The 14,076-nt window shown below is 52.2% G+C and overlaps 1 protein-coding gene across 1 annotated transcript in view; it reads left to right on the forward strand.

The window, feature by feature from the left end:
• LOC140191513 (rap guanine nucleotide exchange factor 3-like) overlaps positions 1 to 14,076 on the forward strand; it is a 188,236-nt gene that overhangs the window by 62,266 nt on the left and 111,894 nt on the right. The window contains exons 22-23 of the mRNA XM_072248964.1: positions 3,834 to 3,884; positions 4,179 to 4,266. Coding sequence (XP_072105065.1) covers positions 3,834 to 3,884; positions 4,179 to 4,266 — 139 coding nt within the window. The remainder of the gene's footprint in view (positions 1 to 3,833; positions 3,885 to 4,178; positions 4,267 to 14,076) is intronic.

Genomic DNA, 14,076 nt, shown 5'->3' on the forward strand with positions numbered 1-14,076 from the left:
GACCTACCAACCTCTACTTTAAATATACCAATGACTTTGCCTCAACAGCCATGTGTGGCAATGAATTCCACAGATTCACTACCCTCTGGCTTAAGAAATTCCTCCTCATCTCTTTTTTAAAGGAACGTCCTTGTCTTCTGAGGCTGTGCCCTCTGGTCCTAGACTCCCCCACTATAGGAAATATCCTCTCCTTGATTAATGCCTTTCAATATTCAATAGGATCCCCCCCCCCATTCTTCTAAACTCCAGTGAGTACAGGCCCAAAGTCATCAAATACAACTCACACATTAACCCTTCCATTCCTGGGATCATTCTTATGAGCCTCCTCTAGATCCTCTCCAAAGCCAGCACATCATTTCTTAGATGAGAGTCCCAGAACTACTCACCATATTTCAAGTACAGTCTGACCAATGCCTTATAAAGCCTCAGCAATAAATCCTTGCTTTTATATTCTAGTCCTATCAAAATGAATGCTAACATTGTATTTGTCTTCTTTACCACCGACTCAACCTGCAGGTTAACCTTTAGTGAATCTTGTACAAGAACTCCCAAGTCTCTTTGCACCTCGGATTTTTGAATTTTCTCCATTTAGAAAATAGACTATGCTTTTATTTCTTCTACCAAAGTGCATGACCGCACACTTCCCGACACTGTATTCCATCTGCCTTTTCTTTGCCTTTTCTCCTAATCTGTCCAAGTCCTTCTGCAGCCTCCCTAGTTCCTTAATAGTATCTGCCCCTCCACTTACCTTTGTAGTGTCCACAAACTTGGCTACAAAGCCATCAATTCTGTCACCCAAATCATCGACATATCATGTGAAAAGAATCAGTCCCAACACAGGCCCCTGCAGGACATCAGTAGTCACCGGCAGCCAACCAGAAAAGGCCCCCTTTATTCCCACTCTTTGACTCCTACCGGTCAGCCAATCTTCTAACCATGCTAGTATCTTTCCTTTAATACCGTAAACTCTTACGTGCTTAGCTCACTGCTCTAATCTCTCCACACCCATGACTATGTGGCTAGGCACAGCTCAAACTCCATCTATAAATTTGCTGACAACTCAACTATTGTTGGCAGAATTTTAGATGGTGTGGAGGAGGCGTACAGGAGTGAGTTAATCAGCTGGTTGAGTGGTGTCGCAACACCAACCTTGCGCTCAACATCAGTAACATCAAGGAATTGATTGTGGGCTTCAGGGAGGGGAGGTCGAGTGAACACACACCAGTCCTCATCGAGGGATCAGCAGTGGAAAGGGTGAGCAGTTTCAAGTTCCTGGGTGTCAACATCTCTGAAGATCATATAAATATATAACCATATAACAGTTACAACACGGAAACAGGCCATCTCGGCCCTTCTAGTCTGTGCTGAACGCTTACTCTCACCTAGTCCCATGGACCTGCACTCAGCCCATAACCCTCCATTCCCTTCCTGTCCATATATCTATCCAATTTAACTTTAAACAACAACATAGAACCTGCCTCAACCACTTCTGCTGGAAGCTCATTCCACACAGCTACCACTCTCTGAGTAAAGAAGTTCCCCCTCATGTTACCCCTAAACTTTTGTCCTTTAACTCTCAACTCATGTCCTCTTGTTTGAATCTCCCCCACTCTCAAAGGAAAAAGCCTATCCGTGTCAGCTCTATCTATCCCCCTCATAATTTTAAATACCTCTATCAAGTCCCCCCTCAACCTTCTACGCTCCAAAGAATAAAGACCTAACTTGTTCAACCTTTCTCTGTAACCTAGGAGATGAATCCCAGGCAACATTTTAGTAAACCTCCTCTGTACTCTCTCAATTTTGTTGACATCTTTCCTATAATTCGGTGACCAGAACTGTACACAATACTCCAAATTTGGCCTCACCAATGCCTTGTACAATTTCAACATTACATCCCAATTTCTATACTCAATGCTCTGATTTATAAAGGCCAACATACCAAAAGCTTTCTTCACTACCCTATCCACATGAGATTCCACCTTCAGGGAACTATGCACCATTATTCCTAGATCCCTCTGTTCTACTGCATTCTTCAATGCCCTACCATTTACCATGTATGTCCTATTTTGATTAGTCCTACCAAAATGTAGCACCTCACATTTTTCAGCATTAAACTCCATCTGCCATCTTTCAGCCCACTCTTCTAACTGGCCTAAATCTCTCTGCAAGCTTTGAAAACCTACTTCATTATCTACAATGCCACCTATCTTAGTATCATCTGCGTACTTACTAATCCAATTTACCACCCCATCATCCAGATCATTAATATATATGACAAACAACATTGGACCCAGTACAGATCCCTGAGGCACACCGCTAGACACCGTCCTCCAATCTGACACACAGTTATCCACCACTACTCTCTGGTGTCTCCCATCCAGCCGCTGTTGAATCCATTTTACTACTTCAATATTAATACCTAACAATTGAACCTTCCTAACTAACCATCCGTGTGGAACCTTGTTAAAGGCCTTACTGAAGTCCATATAGATAACATCCACTGTTTTATCCCCGTCAACTTTCCTAGTAACCTCATCAAAAAATTCAATAAGATTTGTCAAACATGATCTATCCTGGGCCCAACACATTGATGCAATTACAAGAAGGCACGACAGTGGCTATACTTCTTTGGGAGTTTGATGAAAATTGGTATGTCACCAAAGACACTTGCAATTTTCTACAGATGTGCTGTGGAGAGCATTCTAACTGGTTGCATCACCTGTCTGCTATGGAGGAGCCACTGCACAGGATTAGAAAAAAGTTGTAAACTCAGCCAACTCCATCATGGGCACTAGCCTCCCCAACATTCAAATGCTGATGCCTCAAAAAGGTGGCATCCATCAGTAAGGACCCTCATCAGCCAGGACATGCCCTCGTCTCATTGTTACCATCAAGGAGGAGGTACAGGAGCATGAAGGCACACTCAATGTCTTAGGAGCAGCATGTTCCCCTCTGCCATCAGATTTCTGAATGGACAATGAACCCATGGACACGACCTCACTATTTTTTCCTCTCTTTTTGCACAACGTATTTAAGTTAATGTAGTATATATACTTGTTGTAATTTATAGTTTTCATTGCTGCAAAACGACAAATTTCACGACATATGCCAGTGATATTAAACCTGATTCTGATTCTTGTTTAGCAGCCTCATGCACGGCATCCTGTCAAAGGTCTTCTGAAAATCCAAGTAAACAACATCCTTTATCTGCCCTGCCTGTTATTTCCTCAAAGAATTCCAACAGATTTGTCAGGCAAGATTTTCCCTTGAGGAAACCACGCTGACTTCAGCCTATTTTATCATGTGCCTCCAAGTACCCCGAAACCACATCCTTAATAATACACTCCAATATCTATCTAACTACTGAGGTCAGGTTAACTGGCCGATAATCTCCTTTCTTCTTTTTCTCTCAGTTCTAAATGAGTGGAGTGACATTTGCAATTTTCCTGCCCTTTGGAACCATGACAGATTGTATTGATTGTTGAAAGATCATTACTAATGCCTCCACAATTTCTTCAGCCACCTCTTTCAGAACCCTCGGGTGTAATCCCTATGGTTCAGGTGACTTATCTACCTTCAGACCTTACAGCTTCCCAAGAACCTTCTCCCCAGTAATAGCAACTACACTCAATTTTGCACCCTGACTCGCCGAGGTTACTGTACATTGTCCAGGACGCGCTGCTCTCAATCTCCCGAAACCAGTGACAAGGGGTGGGGAGGGAGGGCAGACAGCAGCTTCCCCTGACTGCTGGGGATGCCTGGGACAGGTATCACCTCCATCATGCTGACACTCTGCCTTCCTCTTCCCTCCACCACCTTGCACACCCATCCAGAGGCTCCCAGGGAAGGTCAGGCGAATGTTCCACGAGATGGAGAGGTTCCTGGTGAGTAGGGGTGCTGGGAGAGGTGAGAAGAAAGAAGAAGGGAGGGGTGGTGAGGGGGAGGAGGGGTGGTAAGGAGGGAGGGGGAAAGATGTGAGGAGGAGGGGTGGGGGTGGAGGAAGAGTGTCTAGGGGAGAAGATGGTTGGGGAGAGGGAGGGCCTGAGGAGAGAGGGAGGGGAGAGGGGCAGCAGTGGGGAGGGAGTGAAAAGAAGAGACTGCTACAAGAAGGGCAGTCGAGATTGGAGACCAGGGAGAAGCAGATCCGAGAAAGCCAAAATAATTGTTGCCCATTCCAGGACCCATCACGGAACCACAGAGTGTACAGACTGACTGTGAACAAGCTGACGCCACCCTACCTACCGTTTATGCCTCTCCTCCTCAAAGGTACCAGAATTTTATACTGTCCCATCACACACTCTCGGGGTCAGACACAGAGTGAATCTCCCTACACACCGTCCCATCACACACTCCCGGGGTCAGACACAGAGTGAATCTCCCTCCACACTGTCCCATCACACACTCCCGGGGTCAGACACAGAGTGAATCTCCCTCCACACTGTCCTATCACACACTCCCGGGGTCAGACACAGAGTGAATCTCCCTACACACCGTCCCATCACACACTCCCGGGGTCAGACACAGAGTGAATCTCCCTCCACATTGTCCCATCAGACACTCCCAGGGTCAGACACAGAGTGAATCTCCCTCCACACCGTCCCATCACACACTCCCAGGGTCAGACACAGAGTGAATCTCCCTCCACACTGTCCCATCACACACTCCCAGGATCAGACACAGAGTGAATCTCCCTCTACACTGTCCCATCACACAGTCCCAGGATCAGACACAGAGTGAATCTCCCTCCACACCATCCCATCACACACTCCCAGGGCCAGACACAGAGTGAATCTCCCTCCACACCATCCCATCACACACTCCTAGGGTCAGACACAGAGTGAATCTCCCTCCACACCATCCCATCACACACTCACAGAGTCAGACACAGAGTGAATCTCCCTCCACACTGTCCTATCACACACTCCCAGGGTCAGACACAGAGTGAATCTCACTCCACACTGTCCCATCACCCACTCCCGGGGTCAGACACAGACTGAATCTCCCTCCACACTGTCCCATCACACACTCCCGGGGTCAGACACAGAGTGAATCTCCCTCCACACTGTCCTATCACACACTCCCGGGGTCAGACACAGAGTGAATCTCCCTACACACCGTCCCATCACACACTCCCGGGGTCAGACACAGAGTGAATCTCCCTCCACACTGTCCCATCACACACTCCCGGGGTCAGACACAGAGTGAATCTCCCTACACACCGTCCCATCACACACTCCCGGGGTCAGACACAGAGTGAATCTCCCTCCACACTGTCCCATCACACACTCCCGGGGTCAGACACAGAGTGAATCTCCCTACACACCGTCCCATCACACACTCCCGGGGTCAGACACAGAGTGAATCTCCCTCCACACTGTCCCATCACACACTCCCGGGGTCAGACACAGAGTGAATCTCCCTCCACACTGTCCTATCACACATTCCCGGGGTCAGACACAGAGTGAATCTCCCTACACACCGTCCCATCACACACTCCCGGGGTCAGACACAGAGTGAATCTCCCTCCACACTGTCCCATCACACACTCCCGGGGTCAGACACAGAGTGAAGCTCCCTCCACACTGTCCCATCACACACTCCCAGGGTCAGACAGAGAGTGAATCTCCCTCCACACCATCCCATCACACACTCCCAGAGTCAGACACAGAATGAATCTCCCTCCACACTGTCCCATCACACACTTCCAGGGTCAGACACAGAGTGAATGTCCCTCCACACAATCCCATCACACACTCCCGGAGTCAGACACAGAGTGAAGCTCCCTCCACACTGTCCCATCACACACTCCCAGGGTCAGACACAGAGTGAATCTCCCTCCACACCGTCACATCACACACCCCCAGAGTCAGACACAGAGTGAATCTCCCTCCACACCATCCCATCACACACTCCCAGGGTCAGACACAGAGTGAATCTCCCTCCACACTGTCCCATCACACACTCCCAGGATCAGACACAGAATGAATCTCCCTCCACACCGTCCCATGACACACTTCCGGAGTCAGACACAGAGTGAATCTCCCTCCACACTGTCCCATGACACACTCCCGGGGTCAGACACAGAGTGAAGCTCCCTCCACACTGCCCCATCACACGCTCCCAGTGTCAGACACAGAGTGAATCTCCCTCCACACCATCCCATCACACTCTCCCAGGGTCAGACACAGAGTGAATCTCCCTCCACACCGTCCCATCACACTCTCCCAGGGTCAGACACAGAGTGAATCTCCCTCCACACCGTCCCATCACACTATCCCAGGGTCAGACACAGAGTGAATCTCCCTCCACACCTTCCCATCACACACTCCCAGGGTCAGACACAGAGTGAATCTCCCTCCACACTGTCCTATCACACACTCCCGGGGTCAGACACAGAGTGAATCTCCCTACACACCGTCCCATCACACACTCCCGGGGTCAGACACAGAGTGAATCTCCCTCCACACTGTCCCATCACACACTCCCGGGGTCAGACACAGAGTGAATCTCCCTACACACCGTCCCATCACACACTCCCGGGGTCAGACACAGAGTGAATCTCCCTCTACACTGTCCCATCACACACTCCCGGGGTCAGACACAGAGTGAATCTCCCTACACACCGTCCCATCACACACTCCCGGGGTCAGACACAGAGTGAATCTCCCTCCACACTGTCCCATCACACACTCCCGGGGTCAGACACAGAGTGAATCTCCCTCCACACTGTCCTATCACACATTCCCGGGGTCAGACACAGAGTGAATCTCCCTACACACCGTCCCATCACACACTCCTGGGGTCAGACACAGAGTGAATCTCCCTCCACACTGTCCCATCACACACTCCCGGGGTCAGACACAGAGTGAAGCTCCCTCCACACTGTCCCATCACACACTCCCAGGGTCAGACAGAGAGTGAATCTCCCTCCACACCATCCCATCACACACTCCCAGAGTCAGACACAGAATGAATCTCCCTCCACACTGTCCCATCACACACTTCCAGGGTCAGACACAGAGTGAATGTCCCTCCACACCATCCCATCACACACTCCCGGAGTCAGACACAGAGTGAAGCTCCCTCCACACTGTCCCATCACACACTCCCAGGGTCAGACACAGAGTGAATCTCCCTCCACACCATCACATCACACACCCCCAGAGTCAGACACAGAGTGAATCTCCCTCCACACCATCCCATCACACACTCCCAGGGTCAGACACAGAGTGAATCTCCCTCCACACTGTCCCATCACACACTCCCAGGATCAGACACAGAATGAATCTCCCTCCACACCATCCCATGACACACTTCCGGAGTCAGACACAGAGTGAATCTCCCTCCACACTGTCCCATGACACACTCCCGGGGTCAGACACAGAGTGAAGCTCCCTCCACACTGCCCCATCACACGCTCCCAGTGTCAGACACAGAGTGAATCTCCCTCCACACCATCCCATCACACTCTCCCAGGGTCAGACACAGAGTGAATCTCCCTCCACACCGTCCCATCACACTCTCCCAGGGTCAGACACAGAGTGAATCTCCCTCCACACCGTCCCATCACACTCTCCCAGGGTCAGACACAGAGTGAATCTCCCTCCACACCTTCCCATCACACACTCCCGGGGTCAGACACAGAGTGAATCTCCCTCCACACTATCCCATCACACACTCCCAGGATCAGACACAGAGTGAAGCTCCCTCCACACCATCCCATCACACACTCCCAGAGTCAGACACAGAGTGAATCTTCCTCCTCACAGTCCCATCACACACTCCCGGGGTCAGACACAGAATGAATCTCCCTCCACACCATCCCATCACACACTCCCGGGGGTCAGACACAGAGTGAATCTCCCTCCACACTGACCTATCACACACTCCCAGGATCAGACACAGAGTGAAGTTCCCTCCACACCGTCCTATCACACACTCCCAGGGTCAGACACAGAGTGAATGTCCCTCCACACCATCCCATCACACACTCCCAGAGTCAGACACAGAATGAATCTCCCTCCACACCATCCTATCACACACTCCCGGAGTCAGACACAGAGTGAAGCTCCCTCCACACCATCCCATCACACACTCACAGAGTCAGAAAGAGAGTGAATCTCCCTCCACACTGTCCTATCACACACTCCCAGGGTCAGACACAGAGTGAATCTCCCTCCACACTGTCCCATCAGACACTCCCAGGATCAGACACAGAGTGAATCTCCCTCCACATTGTCCCATCACACACTCCCAGCGTCAGACACAGAGTGAATCTCCCTCCACACCATCCCATCACACACTCCCAGGGACAGACACAGAGTGAATCTCCCTCCACACCATACCATCACACACTCCCAGAGTCAGACACAGAGTGAATCTCCCTCCACACCATCCCATCACACCACACACTCCCAGGGTCAGACACAGAGTGAATCTCCCTCCACACTGACCTATCACATACTCCCAGGATCAGACACAGAGTGAATCTCCCTCCACACTGTCCCATCACACACTCCCGGGGTCAGACACAGAGTGAAGCTCCCTCCACACTGTCCCATCACACACTCCCAGGGTCAGACAGAGAGTGAATCTCCCTCCACACCATCCCATCACACACTCCCAGAGTCAGACACAGAATGAATCTCCCTCCACACTGTCCCATCACATACTTCCAGGGTCAGACACAGAGTGAATGTCCCTCCACACCATCCCATCACACTCTCCCAGGGTCAGACACAGAGTGAATCTCCCTCCACACCATCCCATCACACACTGCCAAGGTCAGACACAATGTGAATCTCCGTCCACACTGTCCCATCACACACTCCCGGGGTCTGACACAGAGTGAAACTCCCTCCACACTGTCCCATCACACACTACCAGGGTCAGACAGAGAGTGAATCTCCCTCCACACTGTCCCATCAGACACTCCCAGGGTCAGACACAGAGTGAAGCTCCCTCCACACTGTCCCATCACACACTCCCAGGATCAGACACAGAGTGAATCTCCCTGTACAGTGTCCCATCACACACTCCCAGGATCAGACACAGAGTGAATCTCCCTCCACACCATCCCATCACACACTCCCAGGGTCAGACACAGAGTGCATCTCCCTCCACACCGTCCTATCACACAGTCCCGGGGTCAGACACAGAATCAATCTCCCTCCACACCATCCCATCACACACTCCCGGGGGTCAGACACAGAGTGAATCTCCCTCCACACTGACCTATCACACACTCCCAGGATCAGACACAGAGTGAAGCTCCCTCCACACCGTCCCATCACACACTCCCAGGGTCAGACACAGAGTGAATCTCCCTCCATACCATCCCATCACACACCCCCAGAGTCAGACACTGAGTGAATCTCCCTCCACACCATCCCATCACACACTCCCAGGGTCAGACACACAATGAATCTCCCTCCACACCGTCCCATGACACTCCCAGGATCAGACACAGAGTGAATCTCCCTTCGCACCGTCCCATCACACTCTCCCAGGGTCAGACATAGAGTGAATCTCCCTCCACACCGTCCCATCACACACTCCCAGGGTCAGACACAGAGTGAAGCTCCCCCCACACCGTCACATCACACTCTCCCAGGGTCAGACACAGAGTGAATACCCCTCCACACCATCCCATCACACACTCCCGGTGTCAGACACAGAGTTAATCTCCCTCCACACTGTCCCATCACACACTCCCAGGATCAGACACAGAGTGAATCTCCCTCCATACCATCCCATCACACACCCCCAGAGTCAGACACTGAGTGAATCTCCCTCCACACCATCCCATCACACACTCCCAGGGTCAGACACACAATGAATCTCCCTCCACACCGTCCCATGACACACTTCCGGGGTCAGACACAGAGTAAATCTCCCTCCACACTGTCCCATCACACACTCCCAGGATCAGACACAGAGTGAATCTCCCTCCACACTGTCCCAGCACACACTCCTAGGATCAGGCACAGAATGAATCTCCCTCCAGACCGTCCCATCACACACTTCCGGGGTCAGGCACAGAGTGAATGTCCCTCCACACTGTCCCATCACACACTCCCAGGGTCAGACACAGAGTGAAGCTCCCTCCACACTGCCCCATCACACACTCCCAGGGTCAGACACAGAGTGAATCTCCCTCCACACCATCCCATCACACACTCCCAGAGTCAGACACAGAATGAATCTCCCTCCACACCATCCCATCACACACTCCCGGGGTCAGACACAGAGTGAATCTCCCTCCACACTGACCTATCACACACTCCCAGGATCAGACACAGAGTGAAGCTCCCTCCACACTGGCCCATCACACACTCCCAGGGTAAGACACAGAGTGAATCTCCCTCCACACCATCCCATCACACACCCCCAGAGTCAGACACTGAGTGAATCTCCCTCCACACCATCCCATCACACACTCCCAGGGTCAGACACACAATGAATCTCCCTCCACACCGTCCCATGACACACTCCCAGGATCAGACACAGAGTGAATCTCCCTTCGCACCGTCCCATCACACTCTCCCAGGGTCAGACATAGAGTGAATCTCCCTCCACACCGTCCCATCACACACTCCCAGGGTCAGACACAGAGTGAAGCTCCCCCCACACCGTCACATCACACTCTCCAAGGGTCAGACACAGAGTGAATACCCCTCCACACCATCCCATCACACACTCCCGGGGTCAGACACAGAGTTAATCTCCCTCCACACTGTCCCATCACACACTCCCAGGATCAGACACAGAGTGAATCTCCCTCCACACTGTCCCATCACACACTCCCGGAGTCAGACACAGAATGAAGCTCCCGCCACACTGCCCCATCACACACTCCCCGGGTCAGACACAGAGTGAATCTCCCTCCACACTGTCCCATCACACACTCCCAGGATCAGACACAGAGTTAATCTCCCTCCACACTGTCCCATCACACACTCCCAGGATTAGACACAGAATGAATCTCCCTCCACACCGTACCATCACACACTTCCAGGGTCAGACACAGAGTGAATCTTCCTCCAGACTGTCCTATCACCCACTCCTGGGGTCGGACACAGTGAAGTTCCCTACACACTGACCCATCACACACTTCCGGGGTCAGACACAGAGTGAATCTTCCTCCAGACTGTCCTACCACCCACTCCCAGGGTCAGACACAGAGTGAATCTCCATCCACACCGTCCCATCACACACTCCCAGGGTCAGACACAGAGTGAATCTCCCTCCACACCGTCCCATCACACACTCCCGGGGTCAGACACAGAGTTAATCTCCCTCCACACTGTCCCATCACACACTCCCAGCATCAGACACAGAGTGAATCTCCCTCCACACTGTCACATCATACACTCCCGGAGTCAGACACAGAGGATGAAGCTCCCTCAACACTGCCCCATCACACACTCCCAGGGTCAGACACAGAGTGAATCTCCCTCCACACCGTCCCATCACACTCTCCCAGGGTCAGAGACAGAGTGAATCTCCCTCCACACTGTCCCATCACACACTCCCAGGATCAGACACAGAGTGAATCTCCGTCCACACCGTCCCATCACACACTCCCAGGGTCAGAGACAGAGTGAATCTCCCTCCACACCGTCCCATCACACACGCCCAGGGTCAGACACAGAGTGAATCTCCCTCCACACCAACCCATCAGACAGTCCCAGGGTCAGACACAGAGTGAATCTCCCTCCACACTGTCCCATCACACACTCACAGGGTCCTACACAGAGTGAATCTCCCTCCACACTGTCCCATCACACACTCCCAGGGTCAGACAGAGAGTGAATATCCCTCCACACCGTCCCATCCCACACTCCCAGGGTCAGACACAGAGTGAATTTCCCTCCATAATGTCCCATTACACACTCCCAGGGTCAGACACAGAGTGAATCTCCCTCCACACCATCCCATCACACACTCCCAGGGTCAGACACAGAGTGAATCTCCCTCCACACCATCCCATCACACACTCCAGGGGTCAGACACAGATTGAATCTCCCTCCACACTGACCTATCGCACACTCCCAGGATCAGACACAGAGTGAATCTCCCTCCACACTGTCCCATCACACACTCCCAGGGTCCTACACAGAGTGAATCTCCCTCCACACCGTCCCATCACACACTCCCAGGGTCAGACACAGAGTGAATCTCCCTCCACACTGACCTATCGCACACTCCCAGGATCAGATACAGAGTGAATCTCCCTCCACACTGTCCCATCACACACTCCCAGGGTCCTACACAGAGTGAATCTCCCTCCACACTGTCCCATCACACACTCCCAGGGTCAGACACAGAGTGAATCTCCCTCCACACTGTCCCATCACACACTCCCAGGGTCAGACAGAGAGTGAATCTCCCTCCACACCGTCCCATCACACACTCCCAGGTTCAGACACAGAGTGAATCTCCCTCCACACCGTCCCATCACACACTCCCAGGATCAGACACAGAGTGAATCTCCCTCCACACCATCCCATCAGACTCTCCCAGGGTCAGACACAGAGTGAAGCTCCCTCCACACTGTCCCATCACACACTCCCAGGGTCAGACTGAGAGTGAATCTCCCTCCACACCGTCCCATCACACACTTCCAGGGTCAGACACAGATTGAATCTCCCTCCACACTGACCTATCACACACTCCCAGGATTAGACACAGAGTGAATCTTCTTCCACACCGTACCATCACACACTCCCAGGGTCAGACACAGAGTGAAACTCCCTCCACACCATCCCATCAGACTCTCCCAGGGTCAGACACAGAGTGAAGTTCCCTCCACACTGTCCCATCACACACTCCCAGAGTCAGACATAGAGTGAATCTCCCTCCACACCATCCCATCACACACTCCCGGGGTCAGACACAGATTGAATCTCCCTCCACACTGACCTATCACACACTCCCAGGATCAGACACAGAGTGAATCTTCTTCCACACCATCCCATCACACACTCCCAGGGTCAGACACAGAGTGAATCTCCCTCCACACTGTCCCATCACACACTGCCGGGGTCAGACACAGAGTGAATCTCCCTCCACACTGTCCCATCACACACTCCCGGGGTCAGACACAGAGTAAATCTCCCTCCGCACTGTCTCATCACACACTCCCAGGGTCAGACACAGAGTGAATCTCAATCCACACTGTCCCATCACACACTCCCAGGGTCAGACACAGAGTGAATCTCCCTCCAGACCATCCCATCACACACTCCCAGGGTCAGACACAGAGTGAAACTCCCTCCACACCGTCTCATCACACACTCCCGGGGTCAGACACAGAGTGAATCTCCCTCCACACCGTCCCATCACACACTCCCAGGGTCAGACACAGACTGAATCTCCAACCACACCATCCCATCACACACTCCCAGGATCAGACACAGAGTGAATCTCCCTCTACACTGTCCCATCACACACTCCCAGGATCAGACACAGAGTGAATCTCCCTCCACACCGTCGCATCACACTCTCCCATGGTCAGACACAGAGTGAATCTCCCTCCACACCGTCCCATCACACTCTCCGAGGGTCAGACACAGAGTGAATCTCCCTCCACACCATCCCATCACACATTGCCAAGGTCAGACACAATGTGAATCTCCGTCCACACTGTCCCATCACACACTCCCGGGGTCTGACACAGAGTGAAGCTCCCTCCACACTGTCCCATCACACACTACCAGGGTCAGACAGAGAGTGAATCTCCCTCCACACTGTCCCATCAGACACTCCCAGGGTCAGACACAGAGTGAAGCTCCCTCCACACTGTCCCATCACAGACTCCCAGGATCAGACACAGAGTGAATCTCCCTGTACAGTGTCCCATCACACACTCCCAGGATCAGACACAGAGTGAATCTCCCTCCACACCATCCCATCACACACTCCCAGGGTCAGACACAGAGTGCATCTCCCTCCACACCATCCCATCACAGACTCCCAGGGTCAGACGCAGAGTGAATCTCCCTCCACACCGTCCCATCACACACTCCCAGGGTCAGACACAGAGTGAATCTCCCTCCATACCATCCCATCACA

Source organism: Mobula birostris, chromosome X, assembly GCF_030028105.1.
Source record: "Mobula birostris isolate sMobBir1 chromosome X, sMobBir1.hap1, whole genome shotgun sequence".
NCBI classification, from domain to species: domain Eukaryota; kingdom Metazoa; phylum Chordata; class Chondrichthyes; order Myliobatiformes; family Myliobatidae; genus Mobula; species Mobula birostris.